The sequence below is a fragment of the Aspergillus lucknowensis genome (assembly GCF_044049455.1).
Source record: "Aspergillus lucknowensis strain CBS 449.75 chromosome Unknown BJX67scaffold_6, whole genome shotgun sequence".
Taxonomy (NCBI): Eukaryota; Fungi; Ascomycota; class Eurotiomycetes; order Eurotiales; family Aspergillaceae; genus Aspergillus; species Aspergillus lucknowensis.
In genome coordinates, this window is record NW_027263550.1 from 738129 (window position 1) to 762668 (window position 24540).

A 24540-nucleotide genomic window follows, 5' to 3' on the forward strand; every position below is an offset into this window, starting at 1 on the left:
TCTCTCGCGCTGTGGTTATTACCAAGTTATAATATTAGCGTAGTTGCGGTGTTCACTAATAGAGTTACGTAGGCCCTTTCAAATTACCAAGAATTGGGAAATTGGTATTCCTGATGGCGGAGCCGAGTTTGAAACTTATGTTGGAGATTTTCTTTCCTCATCCCCAAAGCGACTGCCTGTGCTCACCGCTGGTTTAGACGCAAGTCAGATCAGACATTTCACCAGGACTTTCGTTACTGGAATAGCCATGATATGCAATGCATGCCTCTAAATCAACGAAGAGGTGCCGGATAGAAAAGAAAGGTCTATAGTGACATAATTGCTTATGTACAGCGCAGCATTCCAAACAAGACATGCAGTCAGGTCTTGGAGGACTGCTGAAGACAGGATATACACAGAGCGACATGATCTGTGGAAGCCATCTCATAACGGGGATATCAACTTTATCAATTGGCATAGTAAGATGTTGTCACTCAGATTGGACTAACTGAAAAACAAGGCAAGAATCAGGCATCTATCATCATCTCTCATCAAGGTCATGAGGACTTCTTGGCGCTGTCACTCAGAGGGTGTAGAGGTGGTGGTAAAGTGCGAAGAATATACCGTAGACAGCAGACTAAACTCAAATATGCGTCCCGAAGTGCTATTGCACCCATGGAGGAGCAAAAAAGTTGTCGTCCAAAGGCGCACAGTTAGGATCAAAAAGCGAGGTAGGCCAGAGAGCTTCTGTTGGAGAGGTGGTCATTGGCAAGGTAGTGCCTGGATTAGCCATTGCTTTTTCAAGAGCTTGCGTATCGGACATGGCATATACATCCTGGGACGCGAGAGCCTTGGTCTCCATGCCCATGCCGGCCTGTAACTGCTGCTCCAGCGTAACGGTTGAGTCGTTGGCGGTCTTAAGGAAATCATCGACGGAAATTGAGTCTAGATTGTTTGACGAGAGTAGCTGCGCCTGCGGAAGGCTGACGAACGAAGATGTAGAGCTGACCCGGAAATGATCAACATCGGAACCCTCGCTCACACTATTGAAGTCATGCAGATCGTTGCCAGCGGCCCCTAGGTGAGGTAGCGGTGCAAATTCTTCCAATTCCGAGATATCACCAGAAGAAGATGGTGCCGGGATCCCCTGGCCCATAGAGTTGTAGTCGAAACTTGCATAAGACGGGGGTTGTGTGCTTGCATTTGGCATCGCCGACGAAAGTGGGATGCCTGACCAATCGACCGGCGGAGCACTGAACGCAGCAGACCCAAGTGGCAGATCGCTCTCTGGGGAAGTGAAAAATGGCTCTTTGTACGGGTCTTGGAATGGCAGGCCGTTGACAGGAGATGCGTTCGTATTCGGAAAGGTAGAATATGTCGGAAGCGCGAACGGGAGCCCGTTCGTCTCGATAGGATCAAGAGACGTCTTCGGCATGGACATGGGAATCGAGGCGGTAACCCCGGCCCCATTGGGCTCCTCCATCGCTTGGGAATGGGAAAATAACGACGAGAGGTCGAGTGGGGGGACAGATGTCGGAACATCGCCAGACGGCGCTGTTGGCGCATTTTCCGGAGACCCATGTTCAGATTTGACACGACGATGAAGCCCGTAGATACTGCGCGGCTGCTCTTGCAAAGATTGGCTGCCAACTTGTTCATCCATGAAAGAGGAATGGGTCAAGGGTAGATGATCCATCGACCGACGAGCAGCGTCAGACGTAGCATGAATAGTGTGGGACCGAGGGATCGTGTAGGGCAGGCCGCACTTGTGAGCCATGTCATTATGTTTGTGGGCGGGCTTGTGATGACCATCGCGGAACACGGTGAGCATGCTTTCCGACTTAGTCGATGTCAACTGGGGTTTTCTGGGTTGCTCCGATGGAGGTGCAGCGGTCGGTGGTGCGACGCCAGCCTCCGGGACGGGATCCAGATGATGTTCCTTCTTCAGCGCACAGGTACAGCGCTGTCCATGAGCGCAGCCACATACCGGACGAGAGTCCTCTGTAATATCTATATCAGAAACAATGAATCAAGGTGCCGTTTCTATCATGCTCACGCTTCAGATCCTGCTTCTCCGTAGCATTGGGATCTAGATCATTTTTGTGGCTATTCTTCTTCTTGTCACCACACTCACACTTTGTGTGGGTTGTTCGTGACTTGCGTAGGCCACGGCAGTGAGGACACTGAGAGACTGGACGACCTTTTTTGTTGATATGGGTCAGGGGGCGGTCTAAGAAGTGTCGAGTTAGTTACGAAAATCCGTTTCTATTACTTGGTAGAGCGCGATTAAGCAACTTACCACTATGGTGACAGCTGCTGACACGGTGACCCCGGACGCAAGCTTCACAAGCCCACTTCTCGCCATCAATAAGCATCGCCGCGTTTACTGATGTCGGCACATGCGATGATTCGCGATGGTAGAGGTAAAAGTGGGGTTTGAGAAATCTCAGATTTTGGAAGGGTATGGTGATTATACCGTTTCTCTGGGCCCGACTTGCCGCGGAATCTGAAGGTGTTGGTTTGTGCGACAAGAGCAATCCCAGAAGGGGGCTGCTTAAGAAAATGAAAGGGTCTCCAAGGCAAGGATTGATAGTTGTAAGTATGCGTGGTCCGTCCAGGAATCAAAGAGGAACTCCAAGAAAGCAGGGGTATCTTGAATCAATATCCCAATGCACCAACCAGATCATAGAAACGCCGTTTTTAACCTGTATAAGGGCCAGACCGCGGCCAGTGTTCCAGGACGAGTTCTCGAGCTCGTGTGGGGGTCAATTGCGTGAGCCCGCGATTCGAGCAGGTGCCAGGAACAGGAGGGACGGGACAGTCGGTCTGAGGGAGAAGCAAAAAGCCAAGCAGGCGACACCAGATACAAACAGAAAGAAAAACAGGTCAATTGTGAGGAAAGGGCCAAAGCCTACGCACCGTTTGGCGCCGGCCGTGAGACAGGACACCAAGTACCGGCTGTGGCGGCCAAGAAAGAGAAAAAGCGATCAATATTGAGGCAGAGTTGACGTGGAAACCCTGTGAAAAGAAGAGAGGAGAAAGGAAAGGGAAGAGGGAAAGGCGGGAGAGGGGAAGAAGAAGAGAGTTGGTCGGTCGGTCGGTCGGTAGCCTGGTTGGTTCTCTGGGACGATTCGAGGGGAAGCGAAAACGAACCTGATGGAGTGGCGCTGTTGGTGTCTGTGCCTCACCGGAGGTGCCGTATCTGACCGTATCTGACGGCTCATCCAACGCAAAATGTTCGCCCACCCTCGGTTATGTCACGTAAATTTCATTCTGCACTGCCGATCCATATTCCCAATTTCACCTTTCTGCTCCACATCCCAAGGCGTTCATCGAAAATTCTGGACCTCGTGCGAGCCTCAAAGTCTGAGCCATACCCACAGGTCGATTTCTTCAGGTACGCGGCACATCATCTGTGTCTGTGAATTCATTTACAGTCACAAAAATCGAGCATGAGCTGCAGCTTCGAAAGTTCCTTGCTGAGATCGGTTGCCCACAACACCCCTGGATCGGCGCTATTCCCGAAGACCTTAATATAGCCACATTACAATACCATTACATAGGAACACAGGGCAACGTCCGTCAGACTCGAAGATGGTTTCTTCGGCTCCGAGTGCCCTTGTTCGCATGTCGAGGCGAAATCTTGGGCTCCAACATCTCCCTCATCGACTTGGTTGATGGCGGTTCGACTACCGAGGGCGCCCTGGTGCCTTGCCTTTCATGATCTTTGGTGTCCAAAGAACCCTGGGTCGGACCGTGGGGATTGCTCGATGGGTCTCTCATTCTGGGGCAAACCGGGCCGGCCACCACACAAAGCTCCAGTCGTCAAGGCTGATGGAAAATACTTCGACAGCCTTTCGCCGCAGTCGTCCTCAGTTGAGGATGGTCGAAGGGGAGCCATCAGTCACTCTTCTTCATCCAACCTACCCTCAAGGCTCGGTCATTCTTGCTGCGCAAACTTGCCGTTTCCATCCCAAACAGCCTTCAAAAAATCCCTTTGGAACTTCCATGGAGACCAATCCTCCAACGCCGACTCGTCATCCCTTGCTGACGACATCAAGGCCCTGTTGCGGTCCTTGGGCTTGGATCGTGCAAACCTTTGCTTCGGTTGCCTTCTCGGTTTCGGTGCCCCTTGGAGGCCCAAGAATACAACCTTCTCTTGAGAGTTGTACTCGTGTCTGACTAGTGCGGCGTTCTAATACGCAGGTAACATAGCGTATTAGCTCGAAGTTACTCTTTATGGGAAATCGGGGCTCTGCTCCATGATGCCATCCCGCGCAGATCAAGCGAACCGTCAAGCTGTCGTATTTCTTTTTCTCCCAGACAGATGATGAGAGTCAATAAGGAATACCCGACTGATGAGTTACCAAAGCAGTCGCAGCGAGAGAAAGAATTTTTTGACTCCACTGATCATTTGTTGGTCCTGAAATCTGATCTACCTCGGACCCAGATCTCCTCTGTTTCAAAGAAACCTGGGAGAGCTGCGCCTGCAGGATGGCGTCACAGCTGCTGTTTTGGGGCGTCTGCAGCGCTTCGACTCTGTCATGGGGCGGACCGAACATCCACCAATCCAAGTCTTCGCAAGAATAATCAAGTCGGGTTCGCTCGGGAAATTCCAATCATGCGAACAATTGTCTTGGTCTTTTCCGGTCTCTCAGCGATCTCACCTTGTCGCCCACCAAAGTTTGTCGCGGCCACTGGCCTTGGTCAAGACCCGAAACTCGAAGTCCCCAAGTTGCGGCCACAACATGGAGAAAAAAACAAGGCTTGCGCCCTTGGTCGTTCATCTCCAGAACGAGTCGACAAGGTTTGATTTCAGCACCTCTGCAGGCTGCGAAATCCGGCTTGACAAGACTCCCCTGTCACGGGCCAGGTCTGTTCCGGGGGATCTTCGTCGCCAGCACCAATGTTTCCCCAGACAGTCCCACAGCGATCGCTTTGGGATGCCTTGGTTTTCATCCGTGATGCTTCGCGTTCAGAATAATCCCCCAAAGAAGTTGACGCGAGGAAGTCGCAGAAAAGAACGAGATTTCTTGCGGATTTTTCCCCGCTAATTCACCTCCAATAACTCAACCAGAATCATCAACGTCATGGGGTGCATATTCTGCTGTCTTCCCGACATGCTTCAACAGGGTTTCAGGGACAAGCTCATCAATACCTACAATAGCGGGGTTTCAGTGCGCACCCCCAAGCAACAGCGGCTCCTCCTAGGGTTACATGGAGCAAAGCTCATCCTCCTTCCGGAGAGCATGTTTATTTTGTGAGAGGTATAACGGCTCCCAGTATGCCGTGGACGAAGCCGTGTCATCAGCCGCGCTTCTGTGACTCGAATTCCCCTGTTGATTTTTATCACTTATTCCTAACTCGCAATTCAAAGTCTATCTCAAAATCCGATGGTTCTTATCTCAAAATCCGATGGTTCTTATACCAATAATACGATTCCCTTGCTCTTGCATCCCCTGAGGATTTTAAGGGCGACTATTTGAGAAAGTGTACTTCGCAGATATATAGAAGTTGGTATTCCGCAACGGCATGCTATCACACCAGCATCACAGCAGCTAGAGGATGAAAATATCGGGCGATAGACAAAATAATCGAATCCACTTTGTAAAAGAGCGCAGTTTCGAAAGTAGTTGGCCCGTTGGTGAAGGCCCATCGCGGGCCGCGATCAATAAAGCGTGCTTGCGAGGAAGGTAATTTGTGTCAGTTGCTTCACATACACAACTAATGAGGTCAGAGTGGAACAAGAAGGGGTATTTTCGTGTCGAATTATCAGAATTCCTCGCAAAATATCCATTTATGATCCAGATAACTACCTTTTTTCCCTGTTCCGACAAGGACAAGGTTCTCCAGGAGACCTGGACCGTAGGAGGGAAATAGTATTAATCCGTCGCAGGACGCAGAAACAAAAAGCCGACCCTCCGTCGGCGCGATCATCCCAGCATTGAAACTATATCATCGACAGAATTGAGGCTTATCGAGATCCTGCATCAAGTCGCGCGACGATGTTTGCTGTGTCCTACTTCCCACGCCGAGGTATTTGGCGCTAGCCCCTTCAAAATGCTCCCTCCCCGCCCAAGTAATTTTTAGCCTGTAAAACCTTTGCCTGCTGGCCTCCTGTCCTTCTCCATCCTTCAACCTCCCCCAGTTTCCCACCCAGCATCCGGAGCTTCGCTCCGCCATCAACCTCCTTCAATTACGCGTGTTTCTATCGCATTTGGACGCAATGAATTCACGCGAGCACGCCGATATGCCTCCGGCGCCCTCCTATCCCTCCCCCAACGCGGCGCAGATCGGCCAGGGCACCATGCAGTACTACACAAACCGCCAGTTGACGGCCGACGAACTTTTATCTGCCGAGCTTTCGCGCGAAACTTCTGGTCCCGGCATCAATGATGGATCGAGCAATGGAGTTCACCATGGTCAGTCGATGGTTTTGGGAACCTCCAATGCTGGTGGCGCTGAGATGACCCGTCCATCCTCTCCGGACCATCACCAGCAACAGCACATGCTTCCATTCCCCGCGAGTCAGCAAGTGGGCGTCGACCCAAACCACGACCTAAGTTATGGAGACCAGAGCGCTAGGAGGAAAAGGACAAAGATCTCAAGAGCTTGTGATGAATGCAGGCGCAAGAAGGTATTTGCACCCGACGGTTTCTGGTTCTCCTCCTCGACGCGACACGCGTTGTATCATCTAACAACGCTGCCTTATAGGTCCGCTGCGATGCGAGTTCCGAGTCTGGCGTCGAGACTTGCTCGAATTGTCGCCGTCTTGGAGTTGTTTGTCAATTCAGTCGTGTTCCAATGAAGCGTGGTCCGAGTAAAGGGTAAGATAAGAGGACCCATAATGGGCGATTTCTGAGCTTACAGGAGAATGATAGGTATATCAAAGAACTTGCCGAGCGCTTGCACACACTCGAAAGCCAAATGCAGCCTGCCATGGTTCATCCAGACATGCCGTATCAGCCGATGAACGATGCGCCGTCTCCAAGAGCTTACCAAGATTTCTCCTCACCAGTGGATGCCGGTGGGATCGGTCGCAAGAGGACATACTCTGTATTCGATGGCCTACCGAGCTCCTCTATCACTCAGCCTCCGTTCAATTCGCGGTCACAGAACGTCTTTGGTCAGCATTTCATCGCTTGTCTCACAAGTTCAATCTCACTGACATCGCCAGATGCGAGCGAAAACTCTACGGATCCATTCAACCCTTCCGTGGTCGCCGGATCCGCGCCAAAGCCTGCGAACCTGTTTTGGGCGACAGGTAATGAGGGCGAGCTTCCTGCCGGGCTCGAAGTGCCTGATATGCCAAAGCAGGGTGAAGACATGACTCCTTTGAGTGTGGACGAGGGCGCCCTTAATGCGTAAGTCTACTTTTAAAAATGTCTTTGAAGTCCGGATTTTTTCTCACAACGCGTAGTTATTATCTGAATGTTCATCCAATACTTCCTATTCTACCGAATTCAAAGGATCGCCTTCTAGGACTTCTTCACCAATGCACTCGCGAAGTGCAGGAAATCTTTCTATACAGCCTGTATACCTTAACATGTGTCAATATCGATCGTGTGGCCGGCGCTTTCGAGAGGGTGACATCATACGATAATGCTCAAGATCTCCTCTTATACTACACTCGCCAGCCAGCTATGGTCCGATCAACGGGGGTAAACCTGTTATGGCTCCAGAGCATTCTTCTCATGATTCTCGACTGCGATTCGCGCGGCCCTGATAATTTCGTGCTAAAGGATGGTATACCGAAGCATACTCTGATCCAATCCGCTACGAAGCTCGGTTCGGATTTGGTAAAATCCCTTGGGCAATTGAAACCCAAGCGATCGTCAGACTCTGACGTCGACTCGGAGGCAAACCTCGCCAGGCGCAGCTGGGTGTGTCTAGTCATATTGATGCGCTGGTACGCCGTCAGTGTTGCTGACCCAAGTGTGCTTGGAACGCCTGAAATCGGCGGTCGGGATGATGAAAGAATACTTGGTTCTGTAGCAGCCGGAATTGCGTGTACGTTGACCCTCCTTGGCCCTATATATTATCGTTATGATGCTAAAAACCTATTTAAGCCTATTCTACCTTCTTGACTGAAATTGTGACCCTAGCCGTGGCCGAGCACAATATCTGCCAGACCAACACTGGGATTGGACGCGTCGTTGGCGCTCACTTATCAGCGTCCCTTGAGCGCCTTTCCGGAATTGACGATTTTCAAAAATCGCCAGGGACCCCCGAAAACGGTTTATCCGATAGCTTGGTCGAGAGCCTCCAGAACCAGCTATACTGGACCACACGGTTGTTGATCAAGCGACATATCTTTGTCTATAGCCCGTACGAGATTATATTTACCGCAGAAGAGGTCATCAATGAGCTCTACAAGGCCAGCACGCAGTCCCGTCAATCGACTCCGTTCGATCTCCATAGTTTGGCTTTGGCAACGATGACTCTTCTTGAGGCATCTGTCCTCCCAGAGTACGCCAACCAATGCTGGGAAGCACTAGCGAAGGTTGAAGATATCCTTAACCATCGCGAAAAACGTGCCTCTGAGCCCTCGGAATTCGGCGACATCTTCCACACCGAAAGTTGGGACGCGAAAATTCGCCTCTTCCTCGAGTGGCGCCGGACAAAATCGCAGGAATCTCAGCTCCAGGATGCCAACATAGGGAAAGTCAACTCTTCCCCGACCCCTGTTGTTGGGCCAAACGAGCAGCGCTCTCTTCAGCACCTCGCAGATCTCGCTGTCGGTGCTGAGGGGTCCGTGGCTGCGAATGCATCCCCTCCACCACCTTCAGCCATTCCACCAGCCGAGAACAATCACATAGGTGTCACCTCACCTAACATTCCTTCGACTCAGCCGCCACAGGGCCGCATAGTGGTTGATTTTACCCTTCTTACAAAAGAGGGCTACCTCAACGTCTTCTCTGGCTTGATCTATCGTCGGACTCGTTAGACTCCCGACTCATCTGGCTGTCGGCTGGCGAGGCTGAAACGGCATACCTAGAGCATTCTAGTTTTCGCCGTCTGACGTAAGGAATTGCCCATACTGCTAACACTTGTCCTTCACCGCAAAGTGTGTTACATTTTTCAAGTTATGTCTGGAACAGCCTTTTTGTAATCTACCTTATCCCACTATTCGGGAATACTTTGGCTGTACGTACCTCACGTACTACTGCGTATTTGTCTGTTGACTTGGAAACGGCTCTGTCAAACTGGAATTTAATTGCTCCATTTCTTTTCTCGCTCGACTAACCGTACCCCTTCATGTAGTAACCTCACCCTCTTCCCTGCAACGAATTCGTGTCGACAATGACAGACGACAACGCATCATAATTAGTCCGCATCATAATTAGTCTCATCATACCGTCAACAGCTTCGTAGCCTTGACATGGCCGAAATCAGATATCGTAACTCAGCTAAAAATCAACTCACGTAAAGTGTCAACTCGGAAGATACGAAGATTATATATGGGCGATTGCACAAGTCATCAACCGGTCTACTTCCCCAGCGCAAAGCGTCTCCAAACGCCCTCCACATCCGCACAAAGCTGGAGAAAGTTGTCGTCCTCAAGATGCGTGCAGATCCAATCCTCAATCTTTGCTGTTCGCTCCTTCGTGGGGTTGGAGAGGTATCCAGTAAGATCTATGGATGCGGAGGGGAGGGGACTTGGCTCGATGGTGGTGGTCTCTATGTCTGTGATAGCTGTAGTCGTAGGGCGACTGTGATTTGTATCGATGCCTCGAGAGGTTTGAGTTGGATATTGGGATTCCGGCGCTTTGCTTCGGCCATTCTCTGTCTTTGGTGCTTGCTTGAGCTCTTAGACATTTCCCGGATTAGAACTAAGACCCGAAGGCGGTAAATTCAACAAATATTACGTACCGGTGGTGGATGTTTTGGATCGCGTGGCGTCTGCTGTTTTCGGTAATTTGCGAGCTCTTTTCGCAGCTGGTTTCCGAAAGGGGAGCTCTCTTGTAGGGGGTAAATCCAGATCTTCAATATCATGAGAGCCCGTGGCTGTGCGTGATTTAGTGGATAGCTCTTTGCTTGGGATGTTGGTGAATGATGTATTCATCTCTGAGATGGCAATTGCCCCAGAAGGAAGAGTACTGCTGGCGTTTAGGGTGCTGGTTCTGACTATACGGTTACTGCCGGCGAGAGTAGTAGAGTTTGAAGATGAGGATGGTAAAGGATGAGTTATGGCTAGATAATATGTTAGTCGGCTGCCTTGGCTTTATTCCGAATTTGGGGTACCTGAATGGGTATCTGATACAGCGCTAGTTTGGGGATTCGATGTAAAATACCGAGACAAGCTGATATTCGGGGTGGACGTTTCACAGGCTATTGGAAAGCCAGTCGAGACAGAGCCAATACGCCCCAAGTTAGGGTGCGATGAATTTGGCCTGCGCATGCGCTGCTCAGAAGTAGCGTTAAGTTCTGAGAACGGACAGCCGACTTCGCTCAGAGTACTCAGCACTGAGTAATAATCTCGATCATGGGAGAACTTGATTTGGAACCGGCGAAGCTATGGCGATGTTAGGGTATATATCCTTCCCCTCGAGGATATGTGAATAGCACACACACGGGAATTGACCAGTGGGTATTTGATAGCAAGACAAGGAGATCGCACAACAACAGAGACGGCGGGCACCTTCGGACCGTCTTGTTTGGAGTGAATTTGACTTTTGAGCTCCTTCGCAAGCTCTGTTATATTGATTTCTTCCTATTGACTGGGTTGAGCAGTTGCGCTTCTCGAGAGAGCGTTGATGCGATTGCACATACGAGTGTATCATGACCATGGAGTACTTTCAGTACGACTTTTCCGGGCGAGGGCGTGGTACATTTTTCAAGTATTCCAACAATATCACCATTTCCGTAGACATGATTCCAATTGAACGGTCCTCGGTGGCCGTTTGAGGTGATGGTATAGGAGAACTGAGCGAGCTGGAAACGGTCCAGCGTTGTGGGATCTTGAGCTGGGCGGGAGAAGGTCGAGCAATACATGAGTATAAATCTATTGTCAATAAATCAAGTACAGAAACAAGGGTAGCCAGATTAACAGCGGCTAAGGCCGACAGAGTTATGCCGGCTCTGGGAGGTGACGAAACAATCCGAGTCAAGCTCGTCCAAATAAAGCCTCTGGGCAGGTGACCTGCATGCATTCAAATTGATGCACACTCTATCCTAATACCTCTCCGCGAGTAGCTCCCATATGTACTGCCTCCATCCAACGTAATTTTCTCCTGTAGTTGTCAAGGTTTGGGATTATTTGCTCGAGGATATTTGGTACCTCATGCCATTTATGGAATGTTGGTGCCTTACTGCCTGACGAACAAGGGAGGCTGGACAAAAGCTCCGGAAATATGGATAATCCGACTAACGCGCCTGAGGCCCCGACCGCCGGCCTTACCACTCACGACGGTGCGGACTTTTGGAAGAACGCCAGGACGGATCGATCGCGGGATCAAATCTGTTTGTCCCCAACTCAGGAATTGGCCTCCCATTCAGAGCACTCCTGTCGCTAACGACACTTAATATCGGCACCTGCGACACAGCACAATTTTCTCCGTGTTTCGTTCTCGCGGCTTGTCGCGCCCAAATCGCAATCTCGTCCTGCACTTGCCAAAGCTTGGGACCGCGCCGAGCTTGTCAACTATCCGCGAGCGGCCCTATCAACCTCGACGGACGCAAAAACCCTCTTGGACACGGAAAACGCTTCTTGGATTCCGGGATAAGAAGACCGCAGCAGGAGGAAAGGCAGACAGTCAAAACACCCTGACGACGCCTACGCGTGCCATTCCAGGGTGATCATCGGATAACCAGCCCTAGGACCGAAATCCCTGCTCAGTCACTCAAGTACTCCCGCCAGTGCAACAAGCTGTCCCTAGTTTCTTCGAGTGCGCAGGTCTCATGCGACAGGGTGGAGGTGGCCTTTTTGGATTCAATTCACACAGGTGACAATTGTGAAATTTCAAGGGACTCAGGTCGAGGTCAAAATGAGTATTCAAACTCCCCGCACATCCCTACGAGGTATATAATACTTCTCATGCTTGCTGTCTTTCTGTCTCCTATACTAATCCGTCCTTCTCTTCTAACAGAGGGCCTGCGGCAAGCTCCAAAAGTCAATCAGCCCTTCATCCCCGATACGGCACCGGCACGACGCTCTCACCACGCGAATCAATCCCCACAACCACCAGGTACCATTTCGCATTCATTGTCGCCTTCAAATCCTGATAGCCCTCACCTTTCGACCCAGACCTGGGAGGGCAAGGTCCCTATGTCCACGCGTGAGGTCTGGACACCAGGAAACCGACCCAGTCTCTTCAATATCCTATCCGAGAAGGGAAAAACGGTGAAACAAGCAGATTTCTATGACCCGTACTTCCCGCTTAAGTTTGTGGAAGTTCCAAAATGTATGTGCACTCATGAGCTTGGTGTCTTTAACGCTCTCCAGCTTGCTTTGGCAATAGCTAATACCCGATGCAGCAGATCATATCTACAAGCGTGCCCATTACGGCCTACAATCAGGGATTCCGGATGAAGTAGATTTCTCTCTGTATCATCTTGTGCAGATTTCAAATCAACGGGGAGATAAGTTCAAGTTCGAGGGCTTTCCGTTACTAGCCGAAAACTTGATGGAAAAAGCTATCGAAGTTTCGGTTCTCTGCACTGGGGTTAAATGGGAGCTTCATTACGATTTTCAACAAAATACGGATCGCGTCAATGTTCTGAACGCTCTTCATGGCACTCGCGACATACTAGAGAGGATCAAAAAGATCCCGGTTACCTTGCCTGGTGATTCACTGGAGACATACGAGTTCAACCATCGACTTCGAAACGTTAAGGAAGCCACTCTAATTCTCAGAAACATGGTGCTTCTGGAAGATAACGCACGCTACGCCTCACGCTACGCTAGTGGTCTGTTAAGAGACTTCCTGGTAATCATGATCAACATCCCGGATCAGCCACGATTGAACGAACTCAAAAATGATGCATTAGATATTGCGGAGGAAGTGACTAAGTTCATGAAAACTGACCCTGAAGACCCGCTGTGGCTTTCACTCCTTAGCTGCCTTGACTCGCCGGATCGCGCCCACGTGGTTCGTGCGCTCTGGGCTCTCACTCACTTCTCGACCGAATTAGACGAACCGGAAGCGAATCGGGCAATGGAACGCATACCGAAGGAGACTCTACAACAGCTATACCTCCTCACTCTAATGGACCTTGACAAGGACATTTTGAGTGGGGCACTTGACTTTTGGTATCAATACTCCCTCTCCCGCGAGAACATTGAGCATATGATGGAAGTCTTCAATTTTCCGACCATTTTCGTTCCTCGCATGATCGCTCTGTTAACGCATGAGGGCCGGCCAAGTAAGAAAGAAACTGTCTTGCAGGAGGAAAGGGTAGCACCTCCTCCAACCGAAATCCCACGTGTTCCTCCTGAACTGCTGAAGGACCTGATGGAGTTATCTGAGCCAGAGCGTAGCTCTCGTTGGTTGCGCTGCTGTTTCGTTGAAGACGCGGAGTGCGAGATTACACAAATTGCGCTCTGGCAAGCATACCAAAGCCGCTTTGCTGACCCTCGGGTTCCCGGTGGCGGTGTCCTGCCCGCCGCAGAATTTATCAAGAATGTCAGCACTACATTTACAAATGCTCAAGCCCAAGTGATCAACGGGCCAGGGTCTTCGACAAGGTTCATCATCAAAGGGATCCGGCCTCTGGAATCCGCTCACACGTTCCAGGGGTTTCCGTATCTTTATTGCAAATGGCAGGATAATGCGAAACCTACAAAGACGTGCCAACTCGCTTTTGCTACGCCCACAGATCTTCGTAATCACGTCTACTCAGATCATATGAATCTCACGGCAACGGAGACGGCTGGCAAGTATAATCTAGAGGATGCGGAATCTGCTGTCCACACATGTCTTTGGGATAACTGCACTAAATTTCGGTCTTCCGGCCCCAGTGCAAACACTGCGATGGTCGCAGGCCATGTCTCTTCGCATCTTCCCGAGGACCGGCCCACGGATGCACAAGCGCCCGCGTCTAAGCGTGCTGTGCTTCAAGAGCGCATCGTCCGCAAGTGGTTCTATATGGATACACCAGTTACTGAGCGGGGAGAGCCCGTTGGAGTTGCATACAAAGCTGCTCTGGTCCTGCGGAATCTCGCCAGAAATCTACCTAATGGTATCGCTCCAGATTTCCATGGACTTTCCTGGAAGAAAGCTTCCTTCCTTAGTCATCGGCCGAAGATTATCGAAGTGTGGGACAGAAATAGGTCACTTCGCAAGGAACTTACCGAGCTAATCATGATATTAGAGAAGGAAGAATACTACTGAAGGGAATGCGACCTCCTTAACCGTGTTGGGCTTTGAAATCGGTATCGGCGTTCCCTTTCCTGCCCTTGTTGTCTTCTGTACAAATACCCTGGACTTTGATATTTTCTCTCTAAAACACCTTCGATGAACTCGGTTTATTTTGGTTTGATCTGTTTATTACAAGGATGTGGCGTCTGGGACACAGGGTAGAATGGAGCTCGGCTTCTTATCATACTTTGCGTTTTCTCGATATTATAATTCATATCGCGGCCTTCCTGCGTTCTTGATGAATGTACCATAAATGGCATCTCGACGCAGCGACTGAGCTCTAATCTGTATACTCAGGTGGCAAACCAGGACTTGTAAAGCTGGATCTTTGTAGATCTCCGACGCATGGGATTATCTTGCTATCAAGGACAGGCAAACCGTATCATTCACTCCTTCGGAGTCATTATGTCCAGTGTGCCTGTCACCCAAGAGACCGCGATCTCGTAAGAACACGGCGTTCCTCACGTCGTCTACGACCCAAGCCGACCAAAGATGCACTGTTTGGGAAACCCGAATCATGAGATCGGTTTAAAATCTCCGGTCCGTGAGATTATGAATCATGTCAATTTTGAATCATGTCACATGGCTCTTTTTTCATTATCCATTCATACTATGATTGATTACGGTGCTTTGAAGTCTCCGAGGCGACCCATTGAGGCCGGGACTCGGGAATACGAAGTGGAATGCAATGGACAATTTGGGTTCGGACGGTCGTTGTTCGGAGTTCCAGAACTTCGGCAAGAATCAAGCTGCGTGGTAAACCCTGCGATGATCGATTTCTCTCGGGACTTTGCTCTGAATTATGCAAACAAGGTCCGTACGATTTCGACCTCGATCTCCGTGATCTCCGCGAGCGTATGTGGGCAAGGTGAACTATCTCGAGGAGCCAAGTGAGATGGACAAGAGACTATCGAGCACTTGTCTCAGCTTCGTGGGGCGCGACCTCATTGTGATTGACTTGGAGGAGACTAAATGCCCTTTATGTTACTCTTTTGTTTGTATGGGCCAGTGGACGTTCAGTGCGGGCTTGCGAGTCGACTTGTCGATTGCATCCTGGTTTTCTCGTTATACCGCAGTAGCAGAACATCGATGATCAAGGTCAGTGGCTGATGGGGAGAGGAATAATACTCCATCGAGAGAGCGGGGTCCGAGCTCACGGGCACCACGGGTTCTCCAACTCGAAAAACCTTGTCAAGTCGTTTGGGACGCGGTCTATCAGGGGATGTGGGTGGGTTGACAATGGTGATGTTCTCAAGTGCTGCTGAAGCAGTGCCAATAACTGATTGCTGATGAAGTGGATGAATTCAGTGAGACCTCGAGTGGGCTCGACGAGGGATCGAGGTAAAGATGTCTTCGGATTCTGGGCTCACTCCTCCCACTTCCTCTTCTTTGCCCTCCACATCTCTCCCCAAGCTCCTCCTCTGCAACAACTCACTTCAGTCGAAATCCTGTCACCACAACGCCCGCAAAATTGCTGCTATTTCACATCCTTCACCGTACCAAACATTCTCCAGCCAATGGCCGGTGCTTTTTGTACGGAAATGACAGTCGGTGAAGAACAATCGGTGTCGAAATCACCAGGGGTTCTTCCGCCGCCCACTTCGAAGGACAATTTCCACACGTGAATTCGGATCAAGATCGACGCGGCTAGTCATGCAGGACATCAACACGTTCGCACAGCTAAGCCCAATCCCAGGTCTTTGGGTGGGTGCCTCTTGTTCTATTTGGGCGGCGCTAACTCGGGTGCTTACAAGACTCCGGAGGAGGGGTGAGGAAGCTCAGCCGAACAATTGCCGAGCCTCAACAAGGGTCAGCCCTGACAGTTTCACCATCAGAAACCTTCTCCATGCCATGGAAATGGAAATTTCATCTTCTGAAGCTTCCAAGTCGAGGAGGACCTGAATTACACCCTGGCGAATTGCCAGTGTTCCTTTTGAAGTTCAAATGTTGAGAATGGACCAGACCGTGATGGCCAACTGTCATGCCTTGTCATGCTTCGGCCGTACCGTGGTTGAGCGGATTTAGTGTTGGACCCATTCCATTCAAGTCACTTCATCCCCACATCAAACGTGACAGAACTGCATGCTGGACTTGAAGCGGAGGATGTTTGGATATGTCTCTGACTCCCTCGGCATTTTCATACCGCCTCTCGCCTCTCGCCTTTTGCCTCCTGTAAATGGCTGGCTTGAACTTGGGCTGGGAGACGGGTGATGATCGATCCCGGTGTTTCCCACCGACATTTCAACAGCCATTGGAATCCAGTGTGAAGAGTCTCGCACTTCCGTCTTGGTGTTCGAATTTGAAAGCAAAGCCAACAGGGGACGAGAACGGCGAACCAGAACACTTGGAACACGCTTTGACACTCCAAAGCCGAAAGGAAAACGGTCCTGGAGGGTCCGCTCGAATTGATGGTTAGCGCATCGTTCTCCGCCCTTTCACGAGGGGCAAGGTGACCGTGACGCCGGGTAAAAGAGAAATCGATGATTCCGGAGAAACTCACCACCCTCGTTTCGCTAATGGGCATGGCGATCATCATTAAGCTCGGCTATGATCATTCGTCCGTCGCTCAATAATGCACAACCCCGCTTTCTATTCCATCACAGCAGTGGGGAAAAGTGGGTTTGGCTTGAGACTAAAGGATGGTGTACCTGGTTTGCGGCTGGAAGGACACAAGAACAGCAAGAACTCGTGCCAAACTTTCAGTCCAAATCTGGAAGCTCGAATCTCACTTCTCGAACTTCTCCAAGGACGAAAAACTGCATCCGATGAGTCCATTTTGATGGAATTCACGTCGTCATTCTGGGCTCAACTGGCAGCATCAAGAATGGTCCAGTGGCTTGGGATCTCTTTCGGCCGCGGGGCCAGTGATACCATGAAGACAGATGATGTTTGTCACTGAAACTCGAGGTTGGTCCTGGTTGGGCGATCTATTCGCCAATGGCCAAGTGGCTGAATTTTCTTTTTAACTATCGCTGAATGCCTCCGTCACTATTGAATATCTCCGTCTCTTCCCTCTCTTCTCGACGGCCTCTGAGTCGATTAGATGTCACTTGCAACACATTGCGGTCGAACCCCGCAAATCATGAAAGCCACTTAACTGAGGTTGACTGAACACATCGAATTCTCTGCTCGAACGCTTGCTCCTGGACGCCACAAGTTCTACGAAGCGTTTTCCCTGCAATATCCTCCCCGGTTCGATCCCGAACTTGTTTCCCAGCAGGTGCAATAGAGGGAAAATACCAGGATGGCTATCGGAGTACCTCGTGGTCGACAAGCTTTGACAGTCAGTGCAGTCTTCACCTGCCTGGCCACTTTGGTCACAGCGCTTCGCATTTATACAAGAGCCTTTATGGTGAAACAGATGGGTGCGGATGACTGGACAATCTTAGTATCCCTTGTACGTCTTCAACTTCCCTCAGATTAATTGATCACCTCAACTAAACATATATAAAGTCCTTCAGCTGGGCATTTTTTGGCCTCTTCGTTGGCGGTTCGTTACCTCTCCAGGATCTGAGTGACCGCGTTCAAAGTCATAATTAACTCTCACTCTGCCGCCACCAGAAGCTGCGTATCTCATGGGCGAACATTTTGTCGAAATACCTAAGCCTACCCTGACAAAGCAAATGATTGTAGGTGTCTTTGCGAGATCATTGGACGGTCTTCAGCGTGTGTTTCCTGCTAACAGTAGGCTCTTCCACAGTGTTTTTGGGCTTCAGTGCCCATCTACCAAGCAAGCCTTATTACAACGAAGGCATCCATTCTCTTGCAGTACAGACGAGTTTTTTCCACCCCCCACATGCGCGTCGCCTGCTACTGTTTACTTGGGTTTCTCGGTGTTTGGGGGACTTGGACATTCGTCAGCGCATGGCTTAATTGCGTACCTGTCGCCAAGTTCTGGAATGAAAGCCTAGACGGCTACTGTTTGGATAAGAAAGCCCTCTGGTTCTCTAATTCCGCTATCCATATATTTACCGATATTGTCCTTCTAATCTTCCCAATGCCGGCGCTGAAGAAGCTCCAGCTACCTTCTCGGCAGAAGATCGCCCTCATGGCTGTCTTCGCTCTTGGTGCATTGTACGTTTCTGTTCCATTCCTTGTATCCATGTCCACTGACCAGGCTACAGCGTTTTTGTCACGAGCATTCTCCGTATGCAAAGTCTCTTGGTTATTTCCGAGTCTAAAGACCCCACATGTGAGTATCGACTCTTATACAAGCTAGGAAAAGACAAGGCCAGAGCTGATGCAATCCAGATGACAATGTTGGGGCGGCCACCTGGTCTGCAGTCGAATGCAATGTCGCCATCATTTGCGCCTGTCTTCCCGCAACTCGCGCTCTTATATCTAAACTCATTCCCCGATTGTTTTCCACTCGCAGAAGCAAGAACACCTCAACCCCATATAACAAAGGGGTTCGGAGCCGGAGCACGAACCTCACCAGCTTCCGGGCGTCCGTTGGCGCAGGGAAATCCGGGCCACCTGACTATCAGATGAGTACCTTCGGTCGCAAGTCTGACCGGAAGGATCCAACTACCTCCACTCCAAAGGAGATCACGGTCACAACTGTAGTCTCACAGGAATCTGTGGTGAATCCTCAAGATGAGTATTCTAGTTTGAGAGGTTTAATTAAAGACTGATATGTGTTATCTCTGAACGAAAGAAAAGAGAGCTCTCTTCACGCTATTTCGGTATTTAATATGCTTCCTTCTCATTTCTTTTCATATAATTTGCGTTTGAGCCTCTTGGAAACGTTTCCATATGACGGCCTGTCCTACTTCTTGGGCCTCGCCATGTAATATGGGTATAGGCAGATATCTTTTCAGACGCTTTGATGATAATAACAGGCCAAATTTGCCAGAGAATAATCCTTGTCTCTAAAGCTTAGATACTTTTTAATGCCTGGACAAACGAATTACGCCTCTGCCGAGTCTTATCAAAAGGGAATATTATATCACATGTAGGTTCACAGTTCGAACGAGCGCTAGAGTCTAAAAGGCGTAGAAACCACGTTATGTACAACTTTGTGGTGAATGCCATCATGAAGCAGTAGTAGAGACGAAAATGAGTATGTAATCATAGCATGTTCGAATAGAAATGGACATGACGCGGAATTACTCCCAGACATTAGAAAAAAGATCATCAGCTCCCCCGAATCCGCCTGCCGGTTTAGATGAAGCATTCGCATTCGTGGTACTCTTCGAGGTTGTTGTGGTAGTGGGTATTGGTGCGGCACTAGCCCAGCCGCCGAAGTCTTCATCCTCCGTCACAGTAGGCGCGGGAGCTCTGGATGATGGAGGGGCACCCCAGCCAGCACCGATGTCATTGGCGGTCAATGTATCAGGAACCTTCATAATCGAGGGTGCCTGGGGGGCGGGAGGGGCGGCAGCCGGGGCGGGTTCTGGTGTACTCCAAGCATTCGCGCCCCATGGATCAATCGCGGCCGCGTTGAGGTTGGGGATAGAAGGTGGGTTTACTGGCTTCGGGGGTGCTGCGGATTGGGGTGGCGGGGTGCTGAGGTTGAAAGCGGACTTTAGCTCCTGTTGAGGAGAAGTTGTTGCTGGCGGTCCACGCGCTGGGGGTGAAGAGATGGAAGTTGTAGAAATTGGGGGATCGGAGAATCCGAAAAGGTCGTTGGACAGCAAGGACGGGGGTGGATTGGTTTTTGATGGCGGGGGGGACTGGAAATCGGAGAAGCCGAAGTCGTGTCCGTTGGAAGAGATGGAGGCATTGCGAGACTGGGTTTTTCTAGGAGGAATTGTAGGAGAGGTGAGGCTATCAAAGAGACCGCCACCTGTGCTGCCGACGGGAACGGTGGGCGATGTCACCTGCGGCGCAGCCGGAGCCGATTTGGTGTTCGCAAACCTCGTTAAACCAGAAAAGGGGGACGGCTTCTCAACCTGCTGTTGAGCAGGCGGAGAAGCTGCGAAGCTTAGCCCACTGAAGGCATCATTCAGTCCACCCAAGTTAGACGTAGAGGACTGATGGGTTGTTGGGGATGCTAAATCCCCGAACGAGGATGTACGCTCGTGTTGTGCCGGGGTAGGTGGGGGTTTGGAATAGAGAGAAAGAATAGACTGTTTGAGATCCGGCCTGGACATCCCACCCGCTGGGGTGGGAGCGGCACTGGCCGGACGATTTGTCGCGGCCGGTGCTGCACTTCCGAAGAAGTCGAGGCCGAGCAACGAGTCTCCGGGTCGGGCCCCCGATTTTGGAGCCGTCTGTGGCTGTTTCGGAGGAGCCCGAATCGAGGGCTCTGTGGTGTTGGGACGTACTGGCGGAGAGACGTCATCATCCGCGAAGAGATCCACAGATGCTTGAGGGCGATGCACAACCGGCTGAGCAGTTGTTGCCACTCTTTGCGAAGCGGAGCGCTCGACTTTTGCTTTTTCCTGAACAACGGCGAGAGGCTATGAGGGAAAGTGTTGGTTAAACTCAGGCACAATGGGCTAGAGACTAAAATCTTTGTTGGGGCAAAGACTCACGACATCGTCGTCCCCCGTATCCAACGTTGCAGGATCAGGCATCCCACCGTCCATAACCCAGCGCTTCGATTCGTATTTAGTCCTGATAAAGTTCTCGATCTTCCTGTTCCCACCCTCATATATTAGCTGGGTATTCGCGAATGATTCAATGTGGAGATATAGTGCCACTCACGCTTCTGACGGAACATGGCCGGGGGCCAGCTTCGCTTCCCAATATCTATCAGTGCATATTAGCCCAAGCATTCTATGCTCGATTCGACGGACAATACTCACTTATTTGCCCTAGCGTTGCCCCATCTCACTACACTCTGAAGCTGTTCGTCCGTCCAAGCATCAAGATCCACAGATTTAACCCGGCTTATATGGGTACCCATGCCTCGGTGAATCCCCGAACAACGAATGCAGATGAAGATGCCGAGATTCCAGGAGGCCCATCGCGGATCTAAACACGGCATTGTCAGCAATTGAGTAACGGTATGCCATAGCGCGGGCTAGCACTTGAGGGGGTCGATGTAGAGGGCACACCAACGTTTGTTGCGTTTACAATCAGCGCATGTCTTGTTACTTTCTAGTTTCAGCAAAGCCTTGATGGTCTGCTGATTTTGGGCGGCCTGGGCCGGGTTCGCACGTCGAGACATAGCCGTTCGGAAGTGTCACAATCTGCCGTGAGGACCGAAGGAAAAATCGAGGAAATGAAAAGGAAGAGGGAGAATGAGGATTGCCTGAGGTCAGGGAGGTGGATGAAGAATGGAGTAACCTGGAGATTCTTCTTCACAAGTGGCGGCACGGGTGTCGTGTCGGGGCATTGGAAGCCTGAGGCAGCTTTACGTGGATGCCCGATATGGGTTCCGTCACGTGATATTCACTTTTGCCCTTGGAATGGCTTTACAAGACACGGCGCCGCCTCTCTTGTCCCTCTTTTATGTTGAACGGCAAACAAAAGCAAAGCAGTGGTTGGTGTTGACGCGTTTCTTGGCTCCGATGAGACAAAGTTGCTCCGCGCTTTTCCAAAGCTCCGTTGTGGACTATTGGCAAACAGTGGCACTTATATACTTGGAGGAAGTCGTCCCTGCTTGGTTTGGGAGACTTTCTCCTTGTATTTCTCAAGGAAGCCCCTTCGTCATGGCCACGGAACCTCTGTATCCCGCCTATCTTCCCGTGAGGCCTGAGAGGTTTACACCGACTCTCGATGTACCAGCCTTCGATGCAAATGACCCTGGGTTACACGCATACCCCGAGCTGGAGATCCTGACCTCAACGGCAGCACAAAAGAATATCACTCCCCGTGTTGGAGCTGAGATTCGGGACCTTCAACTCAGCCAACTAACCCAAGATGGCCTGGATCAGGTGGCACTCCTGGCATCTCAACGGGGTGTTCTCGTGTTCGTGAGTTTGAATGTTGCGCCCTCCTGTGGATATCAATCCTTATCAGTTCGGCGGGTGTCCCGCAGAGGAATCAGGACTTTGTCCCGAGGTCGACGTTGGACCAGAGAAGCAGCTGAGTATCGCCAAACATTTCGGTCCTCTGCTTAAGGTACAGTAATAAAATATTGTATTTCCCTAAACTCGCAACTCACCTACACCTGGCACCCTACGATGGGTTAACCCAAGGGCACTGAAACGGAATTTCAAGTAGTGTATGCAGATGAGAAAGTGTGCGTATGGTCCCCCACAATCAATGCCCCAGACTAGCATTGGCGTACAGAGGAAACCTCAGGGACCTTCTGGGTCCACGAACTAGCTATGATCTATGTCATGTTGATCAGAACTTTACTCCGAATACGCCGGGCGTTACCTTCTGCTGAGTACTGGAGATGCCAGCGTCAGGTGGGAACGGTACTGCATTTTCTTCCTTGACGGCAGCTTATAACGCCCTTTCTCCTACATTCCGCGAAGGACTTCACAATTTGAGGCTTCTCCATACTAGCGCCAGTGTCGGAGAGGTTGCCAGAGTAGGCCAAGCGCGAGCTCTCAAGGAGGCCGTCAAAACAGAGCACCCGCTTGTTATATCCCATCCAGTAACGAAAGTGCCGGTACTGTTCGTCAACCCAACAATAGCACGACAGATCGTGGGATATAAACAGAGTGAGTCTGATTTGGTCTTGGGCTTTCTCCACGATCATATCAAGTCACTAGGCTTTACATGTCGAGTGTCGTGGGAGAAATGAGCAGTGGCCGTTTGGGATCAGATATGCTCGGTGCCTACCATCTTGATCGTTCATAGAGACATAACGCCCATTACAGAGGACTGTCGCTCACTCAGCGGTTCCCGATTTCAAAGATGGGGAGCTAAGGCATATGGTGCGCATCATTTCATACGGGAGCCAATCCGAGCCACTATAAAAACAGACTTGATAAGCTATACCATTGAGAATACTAGAAAGTAGCTTGATATATAGACCTGAATTGAGTAAACTAATTGCTGGCAGCAAACTAGCCGGGAAGTAAATATACTGATATGTACATATTCTGGCTGGCTAGGTCTATCACGCCTTGGCCTTCGCACCCTCTGCCACCCCTTCCGTAAATTTCAAGCTAATACTGTTCACACAATGCCGCTCATCCGTCGGCGTCGGAAAGCCTTCTCCTTTGAAAACATGCCCTAAATGGCCTCCACAGTTCGTACATGTAATCTCCGTCCTCTCCATGCCGAACGAGTTATCGACATGCCTTGTAACCGCGCCGGGGATCGAATCAAAGTACGCGGGCCACCCGCAGCCAGATTTAAATTTGTGAGTCGCCTTGTACAGAGGCGCGTTGCAGCCGGCGCAGGAGTAGACACCTTCCGGCGGGTAGTGGGAGTCGTATTCGCCCGTGCCGGGTCGTTCGGTGCCTTTTTGGCGGAGGATGCGGAATTGTTCTATGCCGTTGTTAGAATTATTCCTTTTCCATTTCAGAGTATAGCAGGCCAATATTGGAGAAGATCATGAGTTGTATGAGGAAGGTGCTTCGTAACGTACCCGGACTCAACACCGCCCGCCACTCATCCTCGCTCCTATTATCTGGAGGTGGAGCCATTTCAGCCTGGCTCTCAGAATTTGCGCGCAAGCTAAAGAAAGAACTGAGGAAAGGGATGGCTGGGACAGGTTTAAGGGCGGTTTTTGGAGCTTGTAGAGCTGGAGGGAGCTGAGGTCGGGCGGGGAATCGGGTGAGGGGCAACGCGACGGCGCGAAGAAATATTTTGAGGAGGTACATAGAGCGGAGCCTGTCTGCTCTACCAAAACTATTTCTCACTAACCGAGTTTACAGATAGTAGATAAATGGAATCGGGGGAATCGTAGTTCGGATTCAGGTGTGAAGAGGAATGCTCTGCAGTTTTGGCCGCTACTTTTACGTCATCCTGATGATAAGCCCCCTCAGTTTGCGGCGCCTCTGGGGAACTGAGTGAAGGGAAAGAAAATATTTGGATTGTAGATACTATCATTCGAGGACTTGAATAATGCACAACATTTCTCACGGGCGGGTGAGAAGTAACTTCTCGGCAGGTGTTCAGGCCTAAGTTATATCACAATAGCAGGATATAGATCAGAAAATACCCTCGGCTTCCTGTTCGAGTAGCCCAATAAGATCAACATGTAAAAGTGGGATACTATTAGGCCAAAAGCAGAGACAAGCTTTCTGAATCGAATATCGAGCAGTAAATAATAAACTCGTAGTTTGCTAAGGACTCAGAGAGATGTCGCCGCCTCAACCTGACCTTCAATGCTGCCTCAGGCGCAAAT

General features: G+C 50.5%; 12 protein-coding genes across 12 annotated transcripts; 8 read left to right on the forward strand and 4 right to left on the reverse strand.

The window, feature by feature from the left end:
* Window positions 1-550: 550 nt before the first annotated feature.
* BJX67DRAFT_286810 (uncharacterized protein) lies at window positions 551-2660 on the reverse strand. Its single transcript, XM_071026737.1, has 3 exons — window positions 2279-2660; window positions 2036-2209; window positions 551-1980 (listed from the first exon to the last, which is right to left on the reverse strand). The coding sequence occupies exons 1-3, from the start codon at window positions 2352-2354 to the stop codon at window positions 644-646; spliced, it is 1587 nt and encodes a 528-aa protein (XP_070889483.1). The 5' UTR covers window positions 2355-2660; the 3' UTR covers window positions 551-643.
* BJX67DRAFT_286722 (uncharacterized protein) lies at window positions 2275-3125 on the forward strand. The gene has a single exon (XM_071026734.1). The coding sequence runs from the start codon at window positions 2443-2445 to the stop codon at window positions 2974-2976; it is 534 nt and encodes a 177-aa protein (XP_070889484.1). The 5' UTR covers window positions 2275-2442; the 3' UTR covers window positions 2977-3125.
* A 1-nt stretch (window position 3126) lies between these two features.
* Window positions 3127-3567, forward strand: BJX67DRAFT_286723 (uncharacterized protein). Its single transcript, XM_071026735.1, has one exon. It carries the CDS (start codon window positions 3214-3216, stop codon window positions 3433-3435), a length of 222 nt encoding a protein of 73 aa, XP_070889485.1. The 5' UTR covers window positions 3127-3213; the 3' UTR covers window positions 3436-3567.
* Window positions 3431-4333, forward strand: BJX67DRAFT_286994 (uncharacterized protein). Its single transcript, XM_071026740.1, has one exon. It carries the CDS (start codon window positions 3657-3659, stop codon window positions 4140-4142), a length of 486 nt encoding a protein of 161 aa, XP_070889486.1. The 5' UTR covers window positions 3431-3656; the 3' UTR covers window positions 4143-4333.
* Window positions 4225-5217, forward strand: BJX67DRAFT_287108 (uncharacterized protein). The gene is made up of 2 exons (XM_071026742.1): window positions 4225-4547; window positions 4609-5217. Exons 1-2 carry the CDS (start codon window positions 4307-4309, stop codon window positions 5031-5033), a joined length of 666 nt encoding a protein of 221 aa, XP_070889487.1. The 5' UTR covers window positions 4225-4306; the 3' UTR covers window positions 5034-5217.
* A 703-nt stretch (window positions 5218-5920) lies between these two features.
* BJX67DRAFT_286868 (putative C6 finger domain protein) lies at window positions 5921-9235 on the forward strand. Its single transcript, XM_071026738.1, has 6 exons — window positions 5921-6616; window positions 6694-6806; window positions 6861-7105; window positions 7157-7343; window positions 7400-7989; window positions 8049-9235. The coding sequence occupies exons 1-6, from the start codon at window positions 6206-6208 to the stop codon at window positions 8924-8926; spliced, it is 2424 nt and encodes an 807-aa protein (XP_070889488.1). The 5' UTR covers window positions 5921-6205; the 3' UTR covers window positions 8927-9235.
* BJX67DRAFT_345943 (uncharacterized protein) lies at window positions 9177-11222 on the reverse strand. The gene is made up of 5 exons (XM_071028387.1): window positions 10753-11222; window positions 10553-10693; window positions 10225-10495; window positions 9853-10173; window positions 9177-9789 (listed from the first exon to the last, which is right to left on the reverse strand). The coding sequence occupies exons 1-5, from the start codon at window positions 10972-10974 to the stop codon at window positions 9470-9472; spliced, it is 1275 nt and encodes a 424-aa protein (XP_070889489.1). The 5' UTR covers window positions 10975-11222; the 3' UTR covers window positions 9177-9469.
* Window positions 11223-11858: 636 nt separating this feature from the next.
* BJX67DRAFT_287157 (putative chromatin remodeling complex subunit (Rsc9)) lies at window positions 11859-14572 on the forward strand. The gene is made up of 3 exons (XM_071026743.1): window positions 11859-12000; window positions 12069-12383; window positions 12457-14572. Exons 1-3 carry the CDS (start codon window positions 11967-11969, stop codon window positions 14310-14312), a joined length of 2205 nt encoding a protein of 734 aa, XP_070889490.1. The 5' UTR covers window positions 11859-11966; the 3' UTR covers window positions 14313-14572.
* Window positions 14573-18135: 3563 nt separating this feature from the next.
* Window positions 18136-18973, forward strand: BJX67DRAFT_378467 (putative integral membrane protein; the record flags this gene model as incomplete). Its single annotated transcript, XM_071032347.1, has 3 exons — window positions 18136-18413; window positions 18464-18531; window positions 18591-18973. 3 exons carry the CDS (start codon window positions 18136-18138, stop codon window positions 18971-18973), a joined length of 729 nt encoding a protein of 242 aa, XP_070889491.1.
* Window positions 18974-19138: 165 nt separating this feature from the next.
* Window positions 19139-21571, reverse strand: BJX67DRAFT_287265 (stromal membrane-associated protein). The gene is made up of 5 exons (XM_071026744.1): window positions 21348-21571; window positions 21092-21260; window positions 20991-21035; window positions 20819-20921; window positions 19139-20743 (listed from the first exon to the last, which is right to left on the reverse strand). Exons 1-5 carry the CDS (start codon window positions 21454-21456, stop codon window positions 19448-19450), a joined length of 1722 nt encoding a protein of 573 aa, XP_070889492.1. The 5' UTR covers window positions 21457-21571; the 3' UTR covers window positions 19139-19447.
* A 369-nt stretch (window positions 21572-21940) lies between these two features.
* On the forward strand, window positions 21941-22361 carry BJX67DRAFT_378469 (uncharacterized protein; the record flags this gene model as incomplete). Its single annotated transcript, XM_071032348.1, has 2 exons — window positions 21941-22204; window positions 22251-22361. The coding sequence occupies 2 exons, from the start codon at window positions 21941-21943 to the stop codon at window positions 22359-22361; spliced, it is 375 nt and encodes a 124-aa protein (XP_070889493.1).
* An 845-nt stretch (window positions 22362-23206) lies between these two features.
* BJX67DRAFT_345955 (peptide-methionine (R)-S-oxide reductase) lies at window positions 23207-24105 on the reverse strand. The gene is made up of 2 exons (XM_071028389.1): window positions 23779-24105; window positions 23207-23678 (listed from the first exon to the last, which is right to left on the reverse strand). Exons 1-2 carry the CDS (start codon window positions 24011-24013, stop codon window positions 23305-23307), a joined length of 609 nt encoding a protein of 202 aa, XP_070889494.1. The 5' UTR covers window positions 24014-24105; the 3' UTR covers window positions 23207-23304.
* Between the last annotated feature and the right edge of the window lie 435 nt (window positions 24106-24540).